This window comes from Lonchura striata, chromosome 17 (assembly GCF_050655825.1).
Source record: "Lonchura striata isolate lonStrDom1 chromosome 17, ASM5065582v1, whole genome shotgun sequence".
NCBI classification, from domain to species: Eukaryota; Metazoa; Chordata; class Aves; order Passeriformes; family Estrildidae; genus Lonchura; species Lonchura striata.
Window position 1 is genome coordinate 10,978,576 of NC_140719.1, and position 25,784 is coordinate 11,004,359.

The 25,784-nt window shown below is 49.2% G+C and overlaps 1 protein-coding gene across 4 annotated transcripts in view; it reads right to left on the reverse strand.

Annotated features, from left to right (window-relative positions):
- VAV2 (vav guanine nucleotide exchange factor 2) overlaps window positions 1–25,784 on the reverse strand; it is a 122,316-nt gene that overhangs the window by 16,208 nt on the left and 80,324 nt on the right. For 2 of the 4 annotated variants that reach the window (XM_021543575.4, XM_077787908.2), the window contains exons 4-12: window positions 18,501–18,569; window positions 9,725–9,827; window positions 8,276–8,290; window positions 7,532–7,630; window positions 6,128–6,196; window positions 5,460–5,560; window positions 2,650–2,749; window positions 1,313–1,408; window positions 665–733 (exon numbers count right to left, since the gene is read on the reverse strand). In XM_021543575.4, coding sequence (XP_021399250.1) covers window positions 665–733; window positions 1,313–1,408; window positions 2,650–2,749; window positions 5,460–5,560; window positions 6,128–6,196; window positions 7,532–7,630; window positions 8,276–8,290; window positions 9,725–9,827; window positions 18,501–18,569 — 721 coding nt within the window. The remainder of the gene's footprint in view (window positions 1–664; window positions 734–1,312; window positions 1,409–2,649; window positions 2,750–5,459; window positions 5,561–6,127; window positions 6,197–7,531; window positions 7,631–8,275; window positions 8,291–9,724; window positions 9,828–18,500; window positions 18,570–25,784) is intronic. The other 2 variants (XM_021543574.4, XM_085594199.1) reach the window with 1 other exon arrangement.

The following is a 25,784-nucleotide window of genomic DNA, read 5'->3' on the forward strand; positions in this document are numbered from 1 at the left end:
ACATAACCGAGTCAGAGAACATTTGGATGATTCTACAATTTGATTTTTTATTGTTGATGTTTTTTTCCGAGATTTTGGGGGCTCCAGCTGAAAGCTGAATAAAAAAGACTCTAAGCAAAGCAAAGAGCTGATGCCAAATGCCATCAATTATTGAAAACACATCTTCCCTTTAACAAAATAAAATTTAAATAAAAAATGTGGATTAAAGGATTCCCAGCCAGCACCTGGCTAAGAGCACACGGGGAACGCTCCACACACGCGGGCTCCCGTGGCTGCCATGCTCCCTCCCTGGTGTGCTGCTGCCTCTGGAGCTCCTCCAAATCCCTCCCAGCAGAAACAAAAGCCGGATCTGGCACAGCCTCTGCACACACAACAGCAATCAGGGCAAAGTCACAACTTGTCAACAAACCCCAGCTCCCCCCTCTGCCTCAGAGGGGGACAGAGGTGACGAGGGAGCTGCTGTGAGGCCACCACACCAAGTGACAATCAACAGACACAGGTATGACCAAAAGGAGTGGACCCTGCCTTCCCTCGAGCTGTTCCTGGATAGATTTTCCATCCAAATTTTTGTTCCACAGAGCAAAAATTTGGATGGAAAGTCCATCCAGGATCCTGAGCTCTGCTGCACCCCAAAGCCAGCACAGCCCCCTCCCCACTCCTGTACCTGCATTGCCTCCAGAGCTTCCTTCAGCTGCTGCTTCTCTGGCCGGTCTGAGGAATGGCTGAGCAGCTCCTGAAAAAGTAGAAAAGAATAAAAATAAAGAGGTTGGATGGGCTAGGAAAGATGCCCAGACCCTGCTTGCACCAGACAGGGTCTGCCTGAGTGTTTGGCAGGGTGGTGGCAGGATGTTGGGGGGCTGCAGGCATTCCAAGGGTGACTGGAGGGATGCCAGGGGGCTGGCAGGGATGCCTGGGAGGCAGCAGGGATGCCAGGAAGGTGGCAGGGATGCAGGGATGCCCAAGGAGGCAGCTGTGGCTGCAGGACAGGGAACACACCAAGGGCTGGTGCTTGAGAGATCTGTTCCACGGAGTTGACTGGAGGAATTTCACACATAATCAGATTATATGCAAGCTTATTTTATATTCATTAAGTGCCTCTCATGGCTACCAAGTGTAGAATTACCCTGGGTCACCGTACTTTAGAAAACAGCACAAATATTATGTCGTGTTAAGTAGCTCTAGCAATTATTTTATTGGAAGGGGAATAAAAATCCCAACCCTTGCTCTGCATTTGGCAATGATTCACCCTCCACTGACAGAGGTGAAAGATGCTACAGAGCAGACAGAGAAGTGCCAGTGCTGAAAAACTTACTTTTAACAGGAGATGATACTTCAAAACTCTTTGCATTGGAACCACCAGCAGATCTTGCAATTTGAATTTCCCATCCTGGACCTTTAGCGTGCATTCCTAGGAAGATCAATAAATCAGCAGTAAGAAAACAATAACTTCCCACCTAAAAGAAGTCTCTGAAGTCTTGAGAATGTTTGTTTGGCTCCTGTAAACTCAGTTTGGATGCCCACAGACCTGTGGTCCTTGCAGCCACCCAGCCAGGGCTGGGCTCCCACCACAGAGGTTATCAAGGGATTAATCCCAGGGGCTGGACCCTAAATTCCAGCCACTGCCATGCAAATGAGCCACTCCAGCCTAATGAGATGCTGCTCATCAGGGCAGTGCAGAATGCCCTCAGACCTGGGGAAATGTCAAATGAAACCCATCTGCCTCAGCCACCTCCTCGCTGGGCCATGGCAATGCAGCTGATCTGTGAGGGGCTGGCACTGAGCGTGCAGCCCGTGGCTCTGGAGTCCCTGATGAGCATGAAGTCATTAAGATGAGTTAATTGTGGTTGCAGGAAGTTTTGCCACCTTTACCTTGGCCCAGACCCATTTTCAGCCCCTCTGTGTGACCTGACAGAGCTGCCACGAGGGAGGGAGAGACACAAAAGCAGGGAGCAGTTGGCTGCTCCAGCCCTGACGTGAGACACAGAGGGACCATTTTGGACAATTCCCAACTGCAGTTTTAGCACTGAATTGGGCTCACACAGGGAATCAAAGTGCATTTGTGGAAGGTGAAGTAATGTGTACAGACAGCCTGGCAAATTCTGATTAGCATCAAGAGCAAAGCAGGGATTAGAGCTGGGTAAAAACAGCAGCTCAAACAATGCATCCCTTCTGGGGCTCCTTTGATTCCCTTAATATCTGAATCAGCCCCTGTTCACACTGAGGAGGTCAGGGCAGGAATTCTGCTGTTTCCCTGGGGATTTGGGTTTGCCTCTGACTGTCCCCAGTGCTGTTGGTGGCTTTGGAAAACCACGTGGCTCCTGGTTTGGGGATGCTCAGGGCCTGGACAACTCAAAGAACTTGTCCCACAGCCAGTCCCACTCAAATAAAGTCACTGGTTTGTTGTAACTTGGATAAACTCGGGGAGGAAGGACAGAACACAGGGCTGGTGAGGAGATAAGGGAAAAACGAGGGATCAGGACAGGGCAAACCCCAGCTTTGCACCCCGTGTGGCAGCACAGACACAACTCTGACACCTTTCTTCTCTCCTGGTAAATCAAACATTCCCCAGACACCACCCTCAGCTCCAGCAAGTCCTTCCCAAAGCTGGGACAAGGGGTGGGGGCAGCACTCAGCCCCCTGCCCGCTCACCTCCACCTTCTGCCGGACGTCCTCCCGGCTGGCGAGGAGGTGGTTCAGGGTGTTCTGGGCATATTCCATGTGGCTGCAGTACTTGCCATAAATCAGCAGCCTGCAGAGAGGAAAATCCCAGGTTTAACTGGAAATGCTGGCAGTTATATGTCGCTGTTGGACACAGAAGCTTGGTGAGTTCAAGAGAGAAGAGCAAATTTTATTTCTGACCTCGCAATATACAGAATTCCAAAAGTGACAGTAGATTGGAGAATGAAATTGCCACCTCTCCTGTGGGAACTCAAAATATCCCTCACACATTTTTGGATCTTCCAGGTCCAGGTCAGAAGCATTTAAGACCCTGGCAGGCAGCTGGAAACAGCTGTGATTTTGGGTTTGAGCCATGGAATGATTTACCAACTTTGCAGGTGGAACAAGAAGTCACAAAAGTTTAGATATTATGGTAGAAGTAGTCACAGGTTTGGGTTTTCTCCCCCTTCCTGGCTGTTAACTGTTCTGCTGCAGCTAAGACACATCTTCCATCACAAACTGCAACTCATCCATTATTTGGGGGCCCCATCTCTGGATGGAGATGACCTGGGAACCACTGACCCAGGTGCTCCATAAACACGGGACATTCACACCCAGCAGGGAAGTGAATAAAGAGATTTATGGAGCCACAGCCCTGGCACAGCCACAGCCAACAAAGATTATTCTTCTACCTTTTCCCCCCTGACAAATTCTGCACAGGCACAATAATATCCACCTTGCCAGCAAGGGGAGAGCTTCAAAAAGGCTTCAGGAGCATAAATTCAAACCTCTGGCTTCCAGAGGAAGAGATTTACAAACTATTTCCTTAAAAAAGGCCCCTGCAAAGCCAAGGAGCAATGCATCATTTTGCCAGAATGCCTCCAAGGATGTGGAGGGAAGCAGGAGTTACTTGTCATGGATGGATTTGATGGAGGAAAGTCCCATATTCAGGGACCAAGTGAGGACTCTGGAGGTCCATCTTGCCTTCTTGGTGGGCCACCACTGTCTCCCCAGTGAATTCACCTCCTCCTCCTCCTGCACTGAAATTCCCTTGCTGTAAAATGTGGAATTCCTGATTTTCCTGACGTAGGAAAGGACTCTGCCTATTTACATCAGGTTGTTCCAAACTCTTCATCCCCAACAATCTGATTTTAGGGACTTCTCCAAGGCAAAACCCCCCTCAAGCAGCAGATTCCCACAGCACTTATGTCCCCAAAATGCCCACGGACTGAAGAGAGCTTCAGATCCACCATCACCACCTCACAGCAGCTTTGGCTCCTTCCCTCACATCTCTCCAAGGCTTTTAGGTCCTTCAGGAAGCTCTTTGAAAGCTCCCTTAGGAGTATGGAACTCACCAGCTCCAAGTATTCTGCCAGTTCCCACCAGCACATTAACAGGGAAAATATTGATTTAATGGCTCAAAACCCAGCCTCGTGTTCCTGCACAGCCACAGCACCTCCCAGGGCAGCACTGTCACCTCCACACCTCCTCCTGTGTCCCCTCCCTGCTCCCTGTGTCCACAGCTCTGCCCCAGGGATGGCACTGGCATGCACGGGGCTGAGCCAGGAATGAGGAGGTCAGAATCACCTAAGTGAGTTTTATGAGTATTTTGAAATTATTTGCATTCTTCTTTGGAATATTTTTGTAATTTAACCCTGAAAAAAAATGCTCTTTATAACCAGAGGCCCCATGAATGCTGGAAGATGTGACCTCACGGTGTGTTATTAATGCAGATGGTATTTCTGGAGTTATTGACTTCTGAATGGCATTTCTGTGTCTAGACACTGGTTTAATCACAGTGAAATAACAGCCTGGCACCATTCCACAATGAATCACCCTTTGATTAGTATTAAGGATATTAAAGGCTTTTATCAACCTTATCTCTTGTGTGCTGGGGTGCTCCAGCTTGCAGCTGCCAAAACTCAGGATTGATTCTGTTTGTGAAAGAAACTTTTGCATTTATTCTTCGTGCAGGAGGTGCAGGATGAGCTCTGTGCCAAATATGGGATTCTTGGAGAGCGAGGAACCCCTTTGATCAAAGCAGGGCTGAGTCTCCCCTGCACAGGAGTCACCCCACCACATCACAGCCCTCTGCTGCTTGCAGAGGCCACACAAAACCCCTGAAAGCCACTGAGGTTTTACTCCATTCCAGCTCATCTCCATCCCCTCAGATGTGTCCCCACAAACACGTTGGATATGATGCTGAGCTCAAGAAAAATCCAGCAGCAGCCAGGGGCTTGCAGGAACAGGGATCCAAGGGAGCCTGGTGGCTCCCAGGGGACACGTCCCAACCTCTGCCCTGGTGACCAGACAGCTGTGGCTGGATTTGGCTGCTTAATGTCAGCACCCAGTGATGTTTCAGCTGCCTCAGAGCATTTTGCTGTGGAGGATGCAAAGCTGGGCTGCAGTGAAAGGCGTCTCTGGAATCAGAGAATTATCAAGGTGGAAAAAGACCTCTGAGTCCAACCATTAACCCAGCACTGCCACTAAACCATGGCCTTAAGCACCACAATTTTTGGACACTTCCAGGGATTGTGACCCCACCACTTCCCTGGGCAGCCTGTTCCAGTGCTTGACAACCCTCCCAGTGAAGGAATTTTCACTAATATCTATTCAAAACCTCCCCTGGTGGAACCTCAGGCCATTTCCTCTTGTCCTGTTGCAACTTGAGAAAAAGCTCCAACCTCCTTTCAAGTAGTACAGAGTGAGAAGGCAGGGAGTAACAAGAACTCTGTTTAAATCTCCAGAAATAACCCAAATCTGTTAAAACTGGGGCTGCCTGAAGCCCAGAATTCCTTTACCTCTCTTTGAACTCCAGGAACACTTTAGCCAGGCTGCTTCCTCCAGACATCATCGAGACATCAATGGCTCTCAGGAAACTGAAGTGCACTTTAATTAGGTCCTGAAACCAAGCAACAGTCAACACTTTCAACACATCCAAAGCAGGTGGGCAAACAGAAATGCACATTCACTCCTTCACCAGGCAGGGTTTTCCCTCTTTCAGGTGTTTGTAAAGAAAGTTGTTCTAGTTAGACAAAGCCCTGCTTAGGCTGGAGGACAGGGGTGTAATTCCAGCAGTGAGAAATGCCCCAGGGTGGGGAGGGAGGATGGGGTGGAAGGGGTGGAGGAGATGCCAGGTTTTGACCTAGACCCTGTGCAAACCAGAGGAGAAATAAAACCCTTCATCACCCTCTGCCCAAATCAGCTAAAAATGCAGAGCCCCAACCCTCAAACACCCACCAGGTAGAATTGTTTTCTTTCCTAGAGTTCATATATTCCCCACCTCTAAAACTGAGTGTTAAAGAATGTCTCCTAAACCAGTTTAAGCTCCACAGCACACGAAAGGCTGGAGATCTCCAAGTGAATGCACAAATCTATCAGGAAATCAGGAAACCTCCTCCTAAGCAGGGAGAGGGCTGAGCTGCTGTGAAGAGAACAAAGATTTAAGGTACAATGCCCACGACGTTACCTCCAAATTGATAAAAATAGCTTCCATGTCTTGGGGAGTCAGTACCAGCCTCAGGGGGTTCATATAGTTCTGCAAGAGGGAAATGGAAAAAGGGATTGAGGTACTGCAGAGGAGGGAACGAGGCTGTGCAAGGGATTTTTAATTTCTGCTTCACCAGCTGAGCTACCTGGGCAGGTTTTAATGAGCTCAAGCACTTGCAAAGGCAGAGGATGACAGGGATGGCAGTGGCAGGCAGGAATTCCCAGGAGTGCCTCATTCCTGAGCTCCCACAGCACTTCCAGGGGTGGGAAGGTGCCAGACCCCCACCCATGGGTGCCCACAGCCCCCTCCCCTGCTAAAGCTGCAGCAGGGGGGTGAAATGCACTCAGCTCCTGCAGTCCTTGGCTGCACTGAAGCATCTCCCCAGCTCTTTTATCTCCCTGGAATTCTGCCCTTGAGAAGGCAGCGATGATGTGATTACATGGGCAATGCCTTTCTGAACAAATACATATTAATAGGAACATCTGCGTGACTTGAGACTGCAAAAAAACCCAAATACAACACACCCAAAGGGGGAACTTCCACCCTAACACCACCAGGACCTGCAAAGCCTTTGCAAGCTTTAATTGATATGAAAGCAATAATTTAACTCTTCCCTCCTCCTGAACCAGAGGGCTGTGGCTGTTTCCAAGGAACAAGGATTCCTTGGAAACATAAATGACAAATCTATTGGGACATTTTCCTGGAAAATGGGAAACATTTTTTCCATTTTTCCAGTTTTGCTCACAGCTTCTTCAGCAGACAGAGGGAAAGAATGGCAAAGGGGGAGGAAACAAAAGCATCAGGGTGATTAGAAATGGCAGCTTGATTTTTCATCATTGTTCTTCCTTCCTGCTGCTTTCCTGGGAGCAGGAACCTCCTCCAGGCTCCATCCAGGACTCCGACTCCGCTGCCTAGCTGAGGTCTTCCCTTTTATTTGTTTTTAAAAGAAAGGAGCCACAATAATTCATCAAAACCAATTAAAACCCTGCAAATTTAGGCAGCAGAACGTTCCTTTTAATCCAATTAGCTTCAATGGCAAGTCAGCACTCAGAATAAAGGAATTATTCCATGGCAATCAGAGTGATAAGAGATATCTGCAAACAGGGCTCTTATCAGCAAACCCATCCTGGCTGAGCCAGGAGTGGGAGATTCTCACCCCAGGAGAGGGGGGACACAGCAGGAGGCTTTTCAGCCTGGCTCACAAAAAAAGATGCTGGTTTTGGCTCTGCACTGGTGCTTGTCAGAGTTCTGTGGATCATCCCCCTCCTCTCCTGTTTTTCCCCATCCTGCCCCTCACATCTTCCAGCTCTGGCAGCAAGAACCAACCCAGCACAATTCACGTGGGATCCTGGGCTGCTGTGGAAAACAGGGCTCAGTTCTCACCTTTTCTATATCTTCAAGTGTTTTGTAGTATTTGGCCTCAGTTTCTTGGATTTCTAGCAAACAGCAATTCCTTTTGTCATCTTCTGTCATTCCCATTTTCTAGGGAAAGGAAAAACAAAGCATGGTCAGATGGTCCTAAGGGTGGTCCAGCAACCTGGTGGGGCTCCAGTTACAGCAACCAAGAACAAGTTGGGAAAGTCAGAGAGAACCACTACTGGTTTGTGCTAAAGGGAACTATTTTTATCCAAAAAATATATGGAGGAACCTTGGCCATGTTATTAAATATGTTTCAACATGGAAAACACTGCATTTTTTGCATTTATTACAGCCACATCACCAAAGACTATCAGCTAAAGAAAAATAATAAGAGATAAAGGCTGATTTTTTCCCTTTTCAAATTTTATTTTTATTGCTTAAGATGAAACTCACAACAGATACTAAGTGGGTCACAAATGATACATCAGACTTATGCGAATCCCTGGCCAGGGTTGCCAATTCTGCTGATTTTAGGTCAAATCTGATAAAGTGGGCTTTTCCCAAAGCCCCAACTCCCAGAGTCATTTCTGCTCTGTAAAGCTGGAACCTCGTGTTGGGAGCTGCTGCACTTGGTGGGGATGAATCTGAATTTGGGAGGGAGTTCAGTGATGGGGTTTCATGGATCATGCACAGGAACAGAGCCCCTCTGTCCACCCCCTCAGAACTCACAGCTGGACAAAACCCCAGATTTCAATCAATTCATCTTACCTGCATGTATCTAATCTGAAGCATGCAGAAATACAAGAAGCCATTAGCATCACACACTTGCTGTTGCAACAAATGTTACCCAAAAAGTTCAATTTTGGGGCAGATATATTAAAAATAGACTCTTTTTCCTCAGGGAAGGGAAAGGGAGTCACAGATCTCAATTCCAACACTGCTCAGCAGAAAACATAAAATAATGTGGAGGGGACAGTGAAATGTTGCCAATTCCACTGACTTTAATTCTTATTACCTGGCTGCTGGAGCTTTCCCCCATTTTTCCCATTTATGCAAGAAATTCCTACCTAAACCTTTCCCTGGGGCAGTTCTTGGGCCAAGTGGATTTTGCAACTGGTGGAGGCCAACGAGCTGTGCTGCCTTCAGATCCAAACCCTTTGGCAGGATCAGTGGGAATATTTTGGGCCCAGCTCCTGATCCAGAGGGAGTTTTGGTGTGCAAGGAGCTCCTGCAGCTGCAGCCAAGGTGTGAAGGGATGGAATGAGGGGTTTATTGTTAGTTTATTATCTTTGAGGAACCAGAGCACATCCACGGATGCACATTCCCAAGCTCCAGCTCTGGTGTCTGGCTCAGCCACGTCCTGCTCCAGGGATTGAATTGATCACTTGTCCATTGATCCTGCTTAATTCTAGGGAGGTGTGTATTGTGTGAATGAGGGGAGAGTAATTAGTGGCTGAACAAAGCCTGGGGGAGGCAGATATTGGAGGGGGGGAGATAATTTGGAAGGTCACACTCTGGAGAAGGTCCCTTCCAGCCCTGCTGGGGACACAGGTAGGGAGGTGACTGTGGGCACCCTGGGGAGGTGCAAGGGCCACCAACGCCTTTTTGGCTCATCCGTGGAGTGTGACATTTGCTCCAGAGCCCTTGGAGGTATCACAAGTCCATGCCTCACACTCAGGTTTCTCCATCAGCAAAAGCTTGTTAGAGGTGACAAACGGGGACAGCCACTTGTCCCTAATGCCACACTGGTCCCTGCTGCCCCAGAAAGCTCTGCTGTAAACATCCTCCTGCTCTGAGCCATGCAGGTAGGAGCAGCAGGCACAGAACAGCTGCTGGATCCCTGACACACAGATCTGTCACCCTGAACTAAAAATACCAGTGGCACCTCTGGCTGACAGAGCAGGAGGAGCCTCCCCAGAAAGGCTGGAGTGACACAGCCTCAGCAGCAAAATCCTATTTTTAGCTTATTGTTTAGGGCTTATTAGGTCTCCCTTTCCCTTCCTCTTCCCCAGACTCCTGCAGATGGCAGGCTGGGCTGGGAAACTCCTGGGAGAACCCCTGTGGGCTGGTGCCATCCCAGCTGCTGCTCAGTTTTGAGGAGCCACTCAGAGCAATCTCCCTTCCCTGCAGCATCACCTGCCAGTGGCACGGAGTTATTTCCTTCCTGGAACCCCCTCCCAGCGAGGTGTAGCTGTGAAAACACAGCAGAGTTGTTACCATGGGCTGCTGGACCTCCACTCTGATGATATCCTCGTAGATATCATCGCCCTCATCCTCGCAGGGGACGCAGTCGTAGATGTCCTCCCCCAGGTCGTGTTCGCTGCAAGGAGAAGGAGAAGGAGTCAGGGATAACAACCAGGGGATGTTCACTGTCACCTCATCAGGCACCCAGGAGGGAGGAGAATCCCACTAAGAAAATCCTGTGAAAATCCAGCCCACGCTCTCTGTCTGTCCCGGATCAGTGCCTGCTGCACATTTCTTTCCGCCGGCTGGAGGCTGGAAAAGGCGGAACGCCGCTCGGCACGAGCAGGGATCACAGCCAACAATTGCTCTGTGCCCTGTGCCAGGGTGCCCATGATGCCCACACCAGCACGGGCCGCCAGCTCTGCCCCTGCAGAGCTTTTGCTCGGCACTAATGGGCCCAGCTGAGATGGATCTGGCAGCCAAGCGCCCAGCGGGGCCATCTGAGCCACCAGAGCCACCAGCTCCAGCTCCACGGGTGGCCACAACCTCCCCTTCGGCTCCTCTGCAGGACCAGGAGCAGCTCTTGCATCAGTGACTTTGTAGCATGGCCAGAGAATTCACTCTAAGGGTTGGATTTGGTCTGCTTAAGGCTCTGCGTCTGCTTTGATCTGATTTTGCTTTTCCTCAGTGAAAGGTTCCCTTTGTGCCACAAAAACAAGCCCTTACCCCAGCTAGGGGTGCAAACTGCTGGAGGAGCCCAGATCCACTCCAAGCAGGAGCAGATATTGAACACACATCCAGTTGTGTGAACAGTGGGAGAAGCATCCCAGTGCTGATGAAGCAAGCCTGGGCTGTGCAGGACCCACAGCAGTGCCTGGACCCAGCCCTGGCCATTCCATCCAGGTTTAAATGCTCTGCATGCAGTTATCTGAGTGATGCACCAACTCCCACAAAGCCCAATCCCTGCCCTGAGGGGCAGCTGGGTGGTTTTCAATCCAGCATTTCCCAGAGGAGTAGCAGGCTCTCCTCACCACCCTAAGGCGAGCTCATCAGCCACTCAGCTCGGTGGGCAGAGGCCAATAACAGCATTTACAGCAGGGAGAAATTAAACAGCAAAATGCCATATTCTGAGCACCAGCCCCATCACTTTGGAGCTGGCCCTACACTCCCAGGCTTCAAAGGCATCCCAGAGCTGTAGAGCCCAGTTTGTGCTAAAGGTGATGGTGTTCAGTAATTAATTCTCATCTGAGCCTCCACACCCCTCCCAGGGGCTCCTCAGCCTTGGAGGACTTTTGAAAATTCGGCCCATATTAAATACCAATTAACAATAATAATTCCAGTGCTTAGATCTACAGGTGCTGGCTGCTAACAGCTCCCACTGAAGTCAATCCCACAGGATCAGGACAGTGTGAAATACTGGAATATCAAACAGCGTTCGCATATTTTACGAGCTGAGTCTTTCAACAGGGGTATTAATTACACACAGATAAATTCAGGTGTAAAGCTGTGCTCCGAGTGTGACACTCAACATCTCTCCATCATATATCAGGGAGCAGCAGAGCACATCTGCCTGCAAAACCAGGCTTTACTCCCCTGCTTAAATATAGCCCTTTCTATTTATACAAACAGATTTATTCAATAAAAGTTTGGGGATTTTAAATAAATACACTGGCATGATGTATCCATCCCATTTTTCCCGGGTGATGCATTGCAGCTGCTGCAATAATGCCCACTAATAGCTGGTGATCCATCTTCCCCCTCCCAGGCGTCGCCGTTATTATCTGCACCAATATTTATATTCTCAGCTCTGCTCCTCATCCACAGCCAGTCACTCCCAGCTCCTGATGAATCTCCCTGCCCACACCTCTCGGGTTGCTGGCTGTCTCTCCATACATCATTTCCCTGGCTGGAGGGTTTTTGGGAATGTGTGGTGGGGTTAATGTCACGGGCAGGAGTCCAGCTGGGTGTGGAACCTATGCCTTGGGAAGGCTGAGCTAGAACAGAGGTTAGGTGGAGTGAAAGAATAAAGCAGGGATTTATTAAAGGGCCTCACTGGATACACCTTGGGCAGCACAAGAGCTCAGTCAGGGCTGGGCTCATTTTGGGTTCATCACCCAAGGTGAACCAAAATGGTCCCAAGTGCATGATCGCTCACAGGGGATCTCACTGGGATCAGTTCTGCTCCATTTGCACCTTGGATTTAATTATCCAATTCCAGCTTTAGCCCAGGCAGTCCCATCCTGCTTGTTTTTCTCTCTTCATTCCACATTGTTTGTGCTCTTGGGCCTGAGATTTGGATCATTTGTCCTTGGTGCCCAGCTGGAGCAGGAATTGTTTTGTTTCCCTGCTCTGTGAACAGAGCTCACCATCCCCTAACATGAAGCTCAGAACTCCACAGCAAAGCAGCACAGAATCTGAAAAATAGAAAAGCTAAACCCTGAGGCCTCATTTCCTCCTAAGGCATGAACACAACCAGGAGAAGGCTGGAGCGATGCTGCTGCTGGAGCAGAGCCTGGCTGGAGTGAAGGATGAACATCCCCATCCCTGGAGAGCTTGGGAACTGCTCTGGGACACGTGCAGAGGAGAGGATGGCATCCTGAGGTGTTCACTGAGCATCACCTGGAACTCCTGAGCACCACCTGGAACTCCTGAGCACCACCTGGAACTCCTCTCCCACACAAGCAGCTGCCACATCCAAACCTCAGAGCCCGGCTCTGCCTGTCCCCAGCCTGCTGCTGCTGCTCCCAGCCTGGACAAACTCTCCTCCTCTCCCTCTCCAAGAAGCCATGAGCTCTGGAGCATGGTGGGCACACCCTGGGAGACACCCAGGTGACAGCACGTGATGCTGAAGGGGCTTTCACAGAATCAGGGTTGGGAGAACCCTCCAAGAACATCTGGTTCAGCCTGAACCCAGCAGCACCACCCCTAAGCCACGTCCCCAAGTGCCAGCTGGGTTTTGTTCAATCACAGGCTGAGACTGGAGAAGGGTGGATGCCCCAAGGCCTTTCCCACCAGGAAAGAAACACCTCCCAAGGGACAATCCAGCAGATTTGCCCACATAAGTGCCAACAGCCCTTGGACACAAACGCTGCACCCACCACGTGGGGCCACATCCCGACAGCATCTCACAGCTCCATTCCTCTAATGAAGGGGCTGAGCCTCGCTGCTCCAGCCCTTCCTGGTGCTCCACAGCACAACAAGCCCTTCTCTACTCCAATTTCTGGTTTTGGGGAAAAAATAGGAACTATTCCCACATCCTGAGGACACCTAGAAAGACACCTCAACTCCAGAGCTCTGGGGAGATGCAGCAGAGTTCCTCAAAGCTGATGGATGTGGCAGTATTACAATATCACCATGGTCCAGCAGTCTGTTGTTTATTAAAACACATTCTCAATGCATCTCTGAGAAACACCAGAGGCTGGCAGTTTTTATGGAGAGCAGTAAACCACGAGGATCAGCCTCTCCTGGAGCAGCCCAGCTCCTGCAGGGCTGGATGGATGTTGACATCTCTGCTTTGCACGTATTGAACCTCACCTGTCCCCACACTGTGCTGGTCAGAGTTGAAAATACACACCCTCCCTGTCCTTAAAAAAGGGATTGGGATGATTTTAGCCAGTGGAAACCTCAGGACACACTGAATTCAGGCAATAAATTCAGCATCCCAAGCGTGTCACGGGCAGACGGAACAACTTGAGCAAGGAAAGCCAGATCACCTCATTCCTCACAAAGAAAAGCAATTTACTCCTTCAATAAAAGCAGCAGAGTCTGCAAGTTACCCGTGGGTATCAGAGCCTATGATCTACTGCCTGGATTAGGAGATTCACTGACAGCTCTGGGTTAGGAAAGGGATTTTAGCCACCCTTCAGAGTCAACGCCAGCATTTGCAATTACTGCTATTAGGATGGATACAACCAGCTTTGGGCTGGCAGCATCTTGCTGAGCCAGAAAAGCTGATAATGAATAAAGCTTTTCATATCTAAGGCAATTTGAGGCAGAAACAATGCTTTTGGCTGAGCACTGGCAGAGTCTGCTGTGCACTAACACCCACCCGGCCAGGCAGCAGCCGTGCCAAGGAGCAGCTCCCAGAACAGAGGGACTGGTGCCAGGATGCTGCCTTGGAGTGAGGGAAAGGGAAGGACAAATCCACAGAATCACAGGATGGTTGGGGCTGGAAGGGACCGTGGGTACAGACAAACCCTGATAATTGAACTTGCAGCAGGTCCAGCACGCTGAAGGAACCCTGCACTCATCTCTGCAGTGACACTGGGGAAGCACTGAGGGATTTCAGGGCCACTGAAGAGCCTCTCCACCCATAAAAGCTGCTGTGGGAAGTTGAGGAGTTTGTACCAGCCTCAAGAATTCAAGGACAAACCCTCATGACAAACCCACCACACCAAAACTCCATCCAAACCATGCTGAGGAAAGAGCCAGAACCACCAGGAACAGCAAAAAAATAAAGAGCAGGAGGGGACAGAAGGAGCTAAAATAAGACAACCAAGAGACAACCCCAAATTTCCAGCCCTATGACCAGGGTTAAGAGCCAGAAGACCTCAGAGCCACCACAGTTCCAGGCTGGGAGATTTGCAGGGCCCAGCAGCTGTGAGGCTCCAGTCCATCCCAGTAATTCCCATTTTCTCATCCTCACCCTGCCCTCACAGCTATAAATACACAGTTCCTCCAACCAACCCCCTCATTCAGGGGTTCCTCCAGCCAACCCCCTCATTCTCTCACAGAGGACAAGCAGAACCCAAAATTTGCAGCAGGTTTAGGTTTCAGGGTGAGGGAGTACAAGATGTACAGCTGGAGGACTTAAGATATTGCAAGGTTTTAATTACTCAGCTTGGACTTGGATGGAGAGACTCATCTGGAAATAGCAAAAACCTTTTCCCATCTATTCTGCTTGGGTCTTACATTCCTCATTCCAAGTGATCCTGAGAAAAGTGACCAATATGATCCCAGAAATGGCACAAGCAGAACATGTAAAAATCAATAAAAATCAATACAAGTGATACAGAAGGGACAGACACATTTACAGACACTCTGGCTCAAGTGCCCTGCACCACACAGCCATTTATTTGAGGGGTTGTTGTGCCTGGTTTGTCCAACATAAAAATAATGAGAAAAGTGGCAGCTCACTCATCATCTCACTTTGGCTCCTGCACTCCTTACTTTTTTCATTGCATTTAAGAAATTCTGCTGATCACAGCACTATTTTGGAAGATGTGAGGGGGGCAATGCTGGTGACAGCAGTGAGAGAAGCAGGAGAAACTTCAGCAAGAAGCTGAGCCCAGAAGAGGCATGACTTGAGAAACTGTGGCCTAGCAGATGTCCTTCCCCCCTCCTCCAGGATGGAAAGTTTGGGAATGCACAATTATTCAAATAAATGTGTTGGGGATAAATTCCCAATGAGCTGCAGCTTCAAACAAGAGCAGGGGGACATCCATCTGTGGGACAAAGTTCTCCAGGAGCAGGGTTTGGTGGGAATGTGCTTTGCCCAAAACACTTATTTAGTCCTTTATGCAACACTACAACTCCTCCTCAAAACAAATTATCATCAGAAGAGAAAACAAAGGTAGAAGTTATGCAAATCAAATGTTTCACGTCAAACCATTCACAGAAATTCTGCCTGACTCTGAATTCTTCAAGCAGCCAAGAAATAACCCAAAATGTGCCCTGTGTAATCTACCTAACTGTGCCACTGAAGAAGGACAGTGCCATGAAGTGGAGAAGGTTCATCATAAAGAAGGTTCATCATAAAGAAGTTTCTGGGGCTGTAAAGAGGAGCAGGATTAATCACTGCCATAAATTTAATGAGACAAAATAACTGGAGAGAGCTCAGTGGCAGCGGAGAAAATTTAGGTGAAATGTTAAGTATAGCTGTGAGGTAGCAGCATGGCTTGGAGCAGCTGAAAGAGCCATAAAGGGGGATGGAAAAGCAGTTGGCAGGGCAGTAAGGTGGATAATTGCCTCCTGAGATCAGCTCCCAGCAGCCACAGCCATGTGGGAAGCAGCAGCTCCCCTCCCTGGGGATCTGCAGGAGCATCCTCGGGACAAGGGTCACTGATAATCCCTGATGTGGGGCTCCAGAGGCTGAACCCACACTGCTGCTGCTGCTGCAAAACCCAGCTCATTTCATGGCCAAACTCCCCCCAAATGGCTGCTCCAGGGTCTGGCATGGGGCGGGCTGGAATAAATCAGGCAGCAGAGGCCAATTGTCCCTTTACAGCTCCTCACAGCATCCGTCAGGCAGCACTTGCAATGCGAGCAGCCCTTGCCATCTGCCCAGGCTGGCTGCAAGCTGCCATCTGGCCCAGGGCACAGCAAACCGAGGGGCCAGAGGGCTGCAAACAGGGAATTTGAGAACTTCACAGCTCCCCTGATAGCCTTTTAGCTTCCCTTCCCCTTTCCATCACCAATTGTTTGGTTGGGTTTTGTTTTTGTTTTTTTTTTTTAACTAAATAGCTGAATCCAGGCAATTATGTGCCTTGATCTGGCTGGGATTAATCCCTGCAACACCCCAAAGGTGAAAGCACAATGGGGTCACCAAGGTTTAAGCATCCTTTAAACACAAGAAAACTCTGTGGCTGCCCCAGGACTGCACACACAGCTTGTTCCTGAACCCCCTCTCCAGCCCTGGTTTTTGTCTCACAGCTCCTCCGTGCTGGGAGAATTCTCAGGATAAAAGTTCTCACTCTTTAAAGCATCATGGGGACAACAAATCTCAAATATATTCATATTTTAAAGGCTCTGCAGCACAGGAATTCAAAATCTCAACCGAGGGACACCAAACTCCTCCACCAAACTTACAGCTGAAACAAAGCATTCTGACATTCTCCAAAAAAACCTCATTTACCAGCCCCCAAAATGCCTTGTTAGAACCAACTGAGTGTTTAGCCTGAGCTTTTATGCAAAGTTTTCTCTCCCCTTTGGGGAATTCCTCTCTCTCAGGGTGAATTGGTAGCATTTCTCTGAAAAAAGAGATTTCTCTGCAAAAAGATTTCTCTGCAGAAAGAGAAATCTCTGCAGAAAGAGATTTCTCTGAAAAAAGAGATTTCTCTGCAGAAAGAGATTTCTCTGCAAAAAGAGACTTCTCATCGTTGCCACAGGCTGTGGGGCCTGGGCACACCACTGGCACATTTCCAGTCAGAGTTCCCCTCTCCAGGGCAGAAAATGCACTCTGCTTCAGGCAGCAGGAGCAGCAGGATGCTGCTGAGGGGTTCTCCAAGGAGTTTTTTGGGTTTTTTCCATCTTTGGGGGAATTCTGACACAGTTTTGTAGGCCGTGTTTCCGTGCGCTGGGAGGGCAGGCCTGGATGAAGGAATTTGTGCAATACTTGGTGATTTCAACATGCCTTTCCCCCCAAGAGTCCTAAATAAGATGTAAAAAAGAGGATTTTGCAGAGAATGGGTAGATAAGGAAAGTTAGAAGTTGGAGATCTGGGACAGAACAGTTGAAATAAACCTCCCAGTTATCTGCTGGGCATCACAGCTCCTCTGACCAAGGGACAATTTTGGAAGCTTCCACCTGGACCCCTTGTCCCCAACAGACTTAAAGCTGGGGACAATTATTCCCAGCATCAAATAACCAAGTGCAGCAGCCCAAACCCACCCTTCCTAGGCCAGCACTGCCATCCCCACCAGCACTAGTGTGAGAGTCCCCACACAGATCTCTCTCCAATTAAAAGCACATCTGTGTGTGAGAAACAGGAATTTTAAACCCCAATATTAAAGGGATTTTTGAGAACCTTTGGAAAGCGGGCACAAAAACTGCTATTCTTGAAAGGATCCCTTTCTTAGTTAAAATTATATTAAAACTGCAGCTGCTGGGAGCCAACAGCAAGCAGGGAATTCCAGGGTACTCCATTCCCTCTGCTGGTAATTTTATGATTTACTTTTGTAATAACTGAAGCCATAAGGAACTCATTGGATTAAGGAGTCTTATTATTTATGCTGTGGAACAATAATATTTAACTGCATAAAGCCACATATCCACCCATGCAGTCCATCCCTCCATATGCAGCAGACTGCACTTCATAAGCAGAACCCTGGCTCGATGGGAATGCTGCCATTGAATTCCAATAGTGCCTGCACTTCACTGTGTGTGCTGTAGTTCAAGGTTGATTTTAAAAGCCTGTTACATCACCACCACAGGCAGAAAAACCAGATAAACACAGACAGAGACAGCAGCAGCATCACCCCACATGCCACCAAGGACAACAGGACGGGTGTCATGGCAGGACGTGGCTGCCACAGCCCTGGGAGTGGCCAAAGCCAGCTTGGATGGGGCTTGGAGCTACGTGGGATAGTGTGAAGTGTCCCTGCCCATTGCAAAGGGGTGGAATGAAATGGTCTTCATGTTCTCTTCAACCCAAACTCTTCTCTGATTGCCCCCAGGGCCAGCTAGTGTGGCCCAAAATCACATATGGGGGATGCAGCTCCATGTGCCAGTACCCAAAAAATGCCATGGAGGGGGGGAAGTGAGTACCTCACTCCCAGAGCTGGCTTGGATCACCTCAGAGGATGAATTATGTCCCAGGGTTTTGGGATTTAGGAGGAGTTGGGGATCCCCTGGGCTTGGCCCCTTTCACCCCCCATCAAGCCACTCATCAACTCAACCTGATGAGAAGTGATATCTCCCGGGGCTTTATACCAGAAAAAGATGGACTTTTGTCAGAGCACAAAAATCTCCTGGCCAAAGGATCAAAGCAGCCGTCCTGGCTCTCCCAGCCCTGCTGTCAAACTTTATCTGCCTTTGCTGGAAACCCACAGCAACTTTTCCCTCCCTCCCAGGAGAAGGTGAGGCCACTCACTCTGCCAGCTCCTCCAAGCTCCGGTACACGTCATCGTCATTTTCCGTGGTCTCCTCCGAAGGGAAGGGCCTGGGAAGGGAAGGAATGACAGGGTTATATTGGTACCTCGATGCTGGAACTCAGAATGTCCCTCAGACATTTTTGGATCTTCCAGGCCCTGGTCAGAAGCATTTGAGACCCTGGCAGGCAGCTGGAAACTGCTGTGATTTTGGGTTTGAGCCATGGAATGATTTACCAACTTTGCAGGTGGAACAAGAAGTCACAAAAGTTTAGATATTATAGTAGAAGTAGTCACAAAGTAGAGGGAAGAATTTTTTAGTATTGTACAAGGGGGTTTTAACACCTGTACAGGGGGGTTTTTACTTTGTACATGGGGGTCAGAGGTTTTAAGATGGAGGAATGTGGGCTGATCCTGTCCTCCCTCTTTCTTCTTCCTTACCTCCATGTTCTTGATGATGTTGGCACTCACAGATTGGTTTAGAGTAGAAAATCACCATTTAATATAGGTAATAGGCATTGGGGAAAAACTGTAACCATGTAACACGTAATGTACCATATAAAAGATAGAAAAGCACCATTTAATATAGGTAATAGGCATTGGGGAAAACTGTAACCATGTCACACGTAATGTACCATATAAAAGGCAGCAGCAGCCCTGGGCGGGAGAGAAGAAGCAGTCGGGGTCAGAGAGGATGTCAGGGTGTGTGTGTGCCTCTGCCTGAGCTGTGAGCAAACCACAGCAGCCCCAGAAGAAAATCTTTTAGATAACTTGCAATAAACTGCCTTGAGACCCAACAACAGAGGCTGCTGAGTTTTCTTTGGAAGCAAGAGTTGAAAGAAAGACTTTGCCACCACACGGAACCCTTGAACCAAGCCAGGGTTCCAACACCTCACCCCTCACAGCAGAGCCCCTGAACTCAGCCCAGCCCTGAGCATCCTGCTGAGCAGCACAAAATATTCACTGCAAAGCCATTTTTGTCCCAGAGTGACACCAGCTCTGCTGCTTCCCGAGGGCAGAGCTGGCAGGGCAGGGCAAGAATGCAGGTGGGGAGGATGGCTGAGGATGGCTGAGCACACAGGGCAGCACCTGGGCACCAAAATGAGCAGCTGGCATCACACAGCCCCTGTGGCTGAGCCCTTCCTGCTGAGCTGGTGCTGCACAAACAACTCAGGAACCTCAATTCCAGCCTGGTGTTGGATTTGCTGGGATGGAGAAACACCTTCTCCTCCAACCTTCTAGCTGTGAGCTCCTTCCCTGCTCGGGCAGGCAGGGCTGGGCACTCTGTGCTGCTTCCCCCTGGCACCTCCCAGCAATCCCAGTGGCAGGAATGAGTCCTTATGAACCCCAGGCTTCCTGATCTTAACAACTTGGTGACAGCTGAAGAAAGTTAAACCCCTGGAGATGAGGGAGAGGACACCAAAAGGGCAGAAAGAGAGGAGGGGACAAAGCAAATTAAAGGAGCAAGGGAGGGAGTGAGGGGAATACAAGAATTCCTTGGCTCATTCTGAAGCAATAACCAAATAATGTAGGAGGGAGATGAAAAATACTGTTTTAATTAAACCCCACATATTATTGCTGGCACAGGGCCGGGCTGGGCTGTGGCTCTGCTGAGGCTGGAGCATCCCCATGGGCACAGCCAGCCTTGCACAGGGACAGCGCAGGGACACGGAGGGGTGGCAGCAGGGCAGCTCTGCCCATCCCTCCTGGGCATCCTGGAGAAGGCAGGTGGGGCTCCCCAGGCTGTGAACCACAGGGATGGGACCCTGATGCTGTGGCCACGTGTGAACCTCTAACTGCCCTCAAGAGCAATTTCCAACTCTTCCCTCCCTGCCCATGACAGATTGCCTCTCCTGAAAGATTTAATACATGGCCTGGTTAGCCCCCGAATTTGCTATTTTTGGATCCTTTCACTGGCATTAATTTGCTTTCTCTCCCCTGCTCCACCTCAGCCTGCCTTAGGTGAGCAGCTCCAGACCAAGCAGTTTGAAATAATGCTGAGACTGCAGCGAGTTCAATTAAAACCCTGAGCAGGTGGCAAGTCCAGGAGGGGAAAGAGCTGTGCTGACCCAGCCATGGAGCAGGACAATTCCAGCCATGGAGCAGGACAATTCCAGCCATCACAGCTGCCCTGCAATAAGCAGCACCCAAGGTGAGTCCAACCACGTCCATGTGCAAAGTGGCAACATGGGAGGGAGGGAGGAAGGGAAGGGATGCAAAGCTCTGGCAAGAAGGCAGAACTCAGAGGTTAATTCTGCTTAAATATCTCTTGTTACAACAACAATAAAAAACAATCCACCACAAGGCACGACCTCCTCTCTTTTATGTGCATCTTCTGCTCTTATTCTCTGAGTATTTCCTTCCCCAGCACTTGCCACAACAGAGTAAAAGAGCCATAAAGAATATTAAAATCACACAGACACATCCCCAGCCATAAATCTGGGCTTGAGGTGTAATTGGCTCCTGTGATACAACCCCCCCATGTAAGACAAGGAGGCAGAAAAGGGAGAAAAATATTTTCTAATCAAGAGTTTCATGGGGATGCAGCTCCCCTGGCCCTCCCAGCTTCACCTTGACTGCCAGTGAAGGCCCAGAGTGAAAGTCAGGGCAGGGGAGGAATTAATAACCTGTGTCCCTGAAGTGGCAGCTAATGGCTAAATAAGGACTACAGAATGCAATTAGAGGGAGAAGTCACACCAGGGTGAGGATTACTAAATGGACCATCCAAAATGTGGAGCTGAAGGGCAGCTTTTTGGACAAAGCCTTGGGTTTTTCCTTTGTTCATTCCTCGCTCTTTCCCAGGAGCTCTAAATGCAACAACACAATTTAATTTATCTCTACCAACAGCCACTATTTGAAATATCTCCCTACTTTTGACTTAAGCTCCCTTATACATCCATTTAGGTTCTTTTTTTTTTCTTGTCATTGAGCACACCTGAGCTGGCTGACAAAACAGATTTGATGTGGTAGGGACAGATTGAGGGAGGAAATCTCTGCTCTCACTCCCACCCCACCAGATCCCCATCAAGGCAACACAAAGAAAAGCCAACTAGGAAATCTTTTAAGGCAGTATTTCTCACCAGCACAGGGTTTTCACTGAGAACCTTCCCACACATCCTGCCCTTGGCCCCAGCCATGCAGGGAGCAGCATCTCCAACCAGGTGGGTGAAGGTGCTGTACCTTCCCCACTCATGAGCTCTCCAACAGCAAACACCTGCTTTGGGACCAATCTCTGTGTCGTCTTTTTTTGGTAAAATGAGTGAAAATGTTGTCAGTCCAAAGATCTAAAAGCTCTGGATTCCCTGGGAAGTTGTCAAAGGGCTCCAGGCACATTGCAACTTCTCACGTAGGAGCACAGTAGAGCTGGGAGTGCCCAGAAGTAATGAGTACTTTGAGCCCACTGAAACCCAGCAGGTCTGCAGAGATCCCAGTTTATGAAAATTCATTTGAAAACGTCTCCTATTTCATATCTTGAGCTAAGCACCAGCTTTTTTTACTCCACCACCATGCAAAACCACCTGCTGAGCCGTTCATCCTCCCAGCCTGTGCCAGGGCTGCTGTGAGCCCCACCCTGCTCAGATGAAAAGGAAAAACCCCCAGTGGCATCAAACAGTGCTGGAACAGGCTCTTAAGAGATAAAAAAGCTCCCAAAGTAGACTCCTGCACAGACAAACCCCAGAGCACTGCACAGCATCACTTCCAGACATCAAAGGAGAGAAGTGGGATCGATCTGATGTGTTTGTTTAGAGCTGAAAAGGGAAGAAAAGACCAAGCAATTTGTTCAGGAGTTTGGAGTGAGCTGCTCCTCTGGAGGGCAGGACTTGCAGCACGTGTTGATGCAAAGCACCCCCTTGATTTTAGAAAACATTTTGGTCACTCTGTGGATCTCACAGAGCTCCCTGCAGACAGGACACAGGCACAGCACATCACCCACGGGGACAATCAATTAATATTTCACGAGGCACCTCATGAAAGAAAAACCCTCCCTTGCTCTCAGGTTGCCCCATGATCCCTCCCACACCACATCCTCACCATCCAGCCCTGCACAGGGAACCTCTCAGCACTGCCTGGCTGCTCTTTCCTCTGAATTATTTAACGGGAAGAGCCAGGTAGGCTGCAATTCTAACAGCAATAAACAGGGGGTTTCATTTATTTATGAGCATATTTCAGCATCTGGGCTGCCTTGTCCTAGCAACTGAAGTCAGCTCTTCACCTCTGCAGAGAGCAGAGGGTCAGGGAAGAGGCAGCTTCGGTCTGATTTTGTACAGCAGCACCTTGGCCTCAAATCCATGTGGGACAGAGCAGGGAGGACCCAGCATGGTTTATTTACCATTTTTCCACACTCCACTCTGATTTCTGGGGGTCAAACAGCAGCCCTGGGAACGGCAAGCTTGGTAAGAAGCAGACAGGGAGGAAATGTCCCACTCAGGGCACTCCATCCCAAGGAGCTGCTCCCACTTGAGGCTGCTCTCAGTGGAGATGGTTTGTCAGACAGATCTGAGAGGAAGTTTTCCTGACTTGTGCAAACACCCTGAGGAGTGGAAAGGAGGTGATTTATCCCTTTCTGGAGGGGGGTTCCACCCTCCCAGCACCAGCAGGATAATCTCCCCGTTTTCCTAAGTCCAGGGATAACACTTGAGTTTTAAAGAGCAGGTGGAGTGTTGGCACCCGGGAAACCTGAGCTGCTCCCATCTGCTGTCCCTTCTGTGAGGGATTTCTTCCCTAATGGGAAGGACCAGGGCCTCAAGCTGGTGCAAAGGAGCTCCTGCAGCTCTGCTGGGATAGATGGGGCTGTGCTGAATCCCCCTGGAAGAAAAATATTTCCATGGTGCGGGGCCTAGAGTCTGAAATTACACCCTGCAGGACTTCCAGCTCCTCTGGTGGGGTGTACAGACCCCCGACATCCCTGCTTTGAAAGAAGCATCATGGCAGGGCACAGAAATCCCACAGGACACTGATTTCACCAACATTTTCAGCTTCAGGCTGTGTTTCCATGGGAGTTTGGGAGTGAGGTTCTCATTCCAACAGCTCCCATGCTTCCAGGAAAGTCCTTCTGTCCCAATGCTGAGGTTTAACGTCGTCTCAAGCTATGCCAGGGAAGGTTTAGGTTGGATATTAGGAGAAAATTTTTCACTGAAAGAATAATAAAATACTGGAATTGTCTTCCTATGGAGGTGGTGGAATCACCATCTCTGGATATGTTTAATAAAAAGACTGGACTTGGCACTTCGTGCTATAGTTTAGTTGTGGTGTTAGGGCATGGGTTGGACTTGACGATCTCAGAGGTCTCTTCCAACCTCATTATTCTGTGATTCTGTGTATTGCTGCTTCAATCCCAAAACTTCAGACTTTGGTTGTTCCCAGCACATCATTTTAGTAGCTCCAACCTTCCCCTTTTCTTTTTTCCTCTTTTTCTCCAGGAGGATGAGTCACTGGGGATCACCCTGTGCCTGTCAGTTCTGGAACCCTGAGCCCGCCACCCTGAGCACTCCTGGAGCTGCTCAAAGGAAATAATGTCTTTTTCCAAGACTTTTAAGCACTACTGAAAATGCTTCCCTGATTGGTTTCCTGGAATTAGGCAGATTAAAGCAGCATTAATTACCAAGAGGTGGCTGTGAGCTGACCAGGCACCAGCCAAGGGTGACCTGGAGCTGCCCCTGCTGCCCTACCCAGGCAGAACCTCCAAGATTTGCCTCCCATCTGTGAAACAGCATCAGACAATGATCTTGGTCAAGTGCTGCGAGGTAAAACCACCCTATTAATCCCCCCAAAAATCCATTTATATAAAGTAGAATAAAATCAATTCTCCCCGTGCTGAACAAGACCCATCAGAGCATACCAAAAGCTGCTGAATTTAATTAAAATCACACTTTTCTGTTACATTACTCATCTCTGGAAAGAAGCACCTCACGGGGCGCCAAATTTTCGACACGTCCTCTGAAAAATTACAGTTTGCTTTTATTTGTGGTCTGGAACTTGCAAGAATTCTTGCAAGATTAATCCTGATGGAAATTCAGCAGGGCAAGAGCGAGTTGCATCACCAGCTAACACAAAGATGATGATGAAGATGATTTTGCAGGAGAGCACTCGGCGCAGTGTCAGCACCCAAGGGTGAGCTTCAGGCCCTGCTTTATCCCCAGCTCCAGTCTGAACTGAGCATTGCTGGAGAGGAGAAGACAAGAAAATAACAGCTCGTAGAATTTTATGTTTCAACACATTATCGCATTTTTAAAAACCCCTCGTGTAGCAGTGCCTCGCTCAAGAGAGATGATTTTCTCCTCACTTCAGCTCCACACGCATGAGAACAGATGGAGAAAATCAAAAGGGGAATTCAGAAATGTCTTTCTTGAAAAGAAAGGGAAAAAAAAAAGACCCACACCTTGTGGGGTAACAGCACAACCAACACTAGGGAATGACTGTCCCAGTAAAGCCCTGGGATGCATCCCATCCAACAACACTGGAAAACACCTGGTAAAAACACAAATCCTGAAATCCCCCTTTTTAACTGGCAGAAAAGCAGCACAAGGAGACCTTTCAGCACTCTGAGTTTTTCTGCTGTACCTGAGCAGCTGCCATCCTATGAAACGTGTGCCAACAAAAATAAATAATTACCAAAATGAACCTTTCTGCCTGATTCCAGCACCAGCACATCCCAGCCAAGAGGGGCCCAACTGTGCAGCATAAACCAAAGAGCCCATCCTGATGGCCTCCCATCCCTTCCCCAGGGAGCTGCAGAGTGACCTGGGCTGCCCCAGAGCACCCCAGTGCCCCTCTCCAGGCACAGCCCATGGCAGTGCCCCCATTCCCCAGTGCTGGGAACCACCCAGGTCCCCTGTTTTACACCAGCTCAGCCTGGAGCCCTTCTCCATCCTTGGAGCACCCTTGGAGCATCGGCTGCATTTTGGGCAGACAGTCAGAGGTGCTGGAAAGGTCCCACAGGGCGGGCAGTGACACAGGAGGAGCCTGAGGGAAGCACCAGTGACACAGGTGACCCCAAAGCCCAGCAAGCCCCACCTGAGCCCAGCCAGCAGAGCTGAGCTCATCACAGAATCCCAGATAAATGAGGTTGGAAGAGACCTCTAAGATCATCAAGTCCAACCTATGCCCTAACACCTCAACTAGACCAAATGCTCCAAGTGCCATGTCCAGTCTTTTTTAAAACACATCCAGAGATGGTGATTACACCACCTCCCTAGGAAGACAATTCCAGTATTTTATTATTCTTTCAGTGAAAATTTTTTTCCCAATATCCAACCTAAACCTTCCCTGATATAGCTGAGGCTGTG